This window comes from Pygoscelis adeliae, unplaced genomic scaffold (assembly GCF_000699105.1).
Source record: "Pygoscelis adeliae isolate BGI_AS28 unplaced genomic scaffold, ASM69910v1 Scaffold887, whole genome shotgun sequence".
Taxonomy (NCBI): domain Eukaryota; kingdom Metazoa; phylum Chordata; class Aves; order Sphenisciformes; family Spheniscidae; genus Pygoscelis; species Pygoscelis adeliae.
In genome coordinates, this window is record NW_008825256.1 from 153,689 (window position 1) to 154,356 (window position 668).

General features: G+C 48.5%; 1 protein-coding gene across 1 annotated transcript in view; it reads left to right on the forward strand.

Annotated features, from left to right (window-relative positions):
• HOXC13 (homeobox C13) overlaps positions 1-668 on the forward strand; it is a gene marked incomplete at its 5' end in the record, with an annotated part of 2,306 nt that overhangs the window by 311 nt on the left and 1,327 nt on the right. The window contains one exon of the mRNA XM_009329466.1: positions 8-74. Coding sequence (XP_009327741.1) covers positions 8-74 — 67 coding nt within the window. The remainder of the gene's footprint in view (positions 1-7; positions 75-668) is intronic.

Here is a 668-nt window from a genome sequence, read left to right on the forward strand (position 1 = left end):
CGGCTGGGATGGGCAAGTGTACTGCTCCAAAGAGCAATCGCAGTCCGCGCACCTCTGGAAATCACCTTTCCCAGGTAGGCTGCTCCGGGAACCGGCGTGCTCCCCCGCTTCCCAACCGCCAGCTCCAACCGGAGGTGCGGATGTGCGTGTGTGCGGATGAGTGTGCATATATATATATATATATACACACACACATACACAGATAGATACGTGTATGCCCGTATATGTAATTAAAGGGAAAGAAATGGCTCTGGAATGCCTGCTGTGCAAGGCAATGTGTATGAACATGTATGGGAAAGAAGGTGAAGCAATCATTTCTGAATCAAAATACACGCCGTGAGCTTGCTTGGAAAGTAACTTTGCCGTTTAATTCTTCCCTTTCTTCTCTCCTCCCTCTTCTTGCCTCGCCTAAAGAGCGTCTCTCGGTGCCTTTCTCTTCATTTTCCCCTCCGCTTGCCGCTTCTCTAAGTGCAGAAAGCTTAAAAAGGCAAAAAAAAAACCCAAAATTTTGAAAACCCTTCTCTAGTGGTTCAGTCGAATGAGAAGTGTCGGGGGCTGGGACAGTAAATCATATCACAATTACACACAATTACAGGAATAGGTGTCAAGTGACGAATTAATCTGTTTGGAGAGGAAGGAGGGAGGCGAGGGGTGGGGGGGGGAGGACC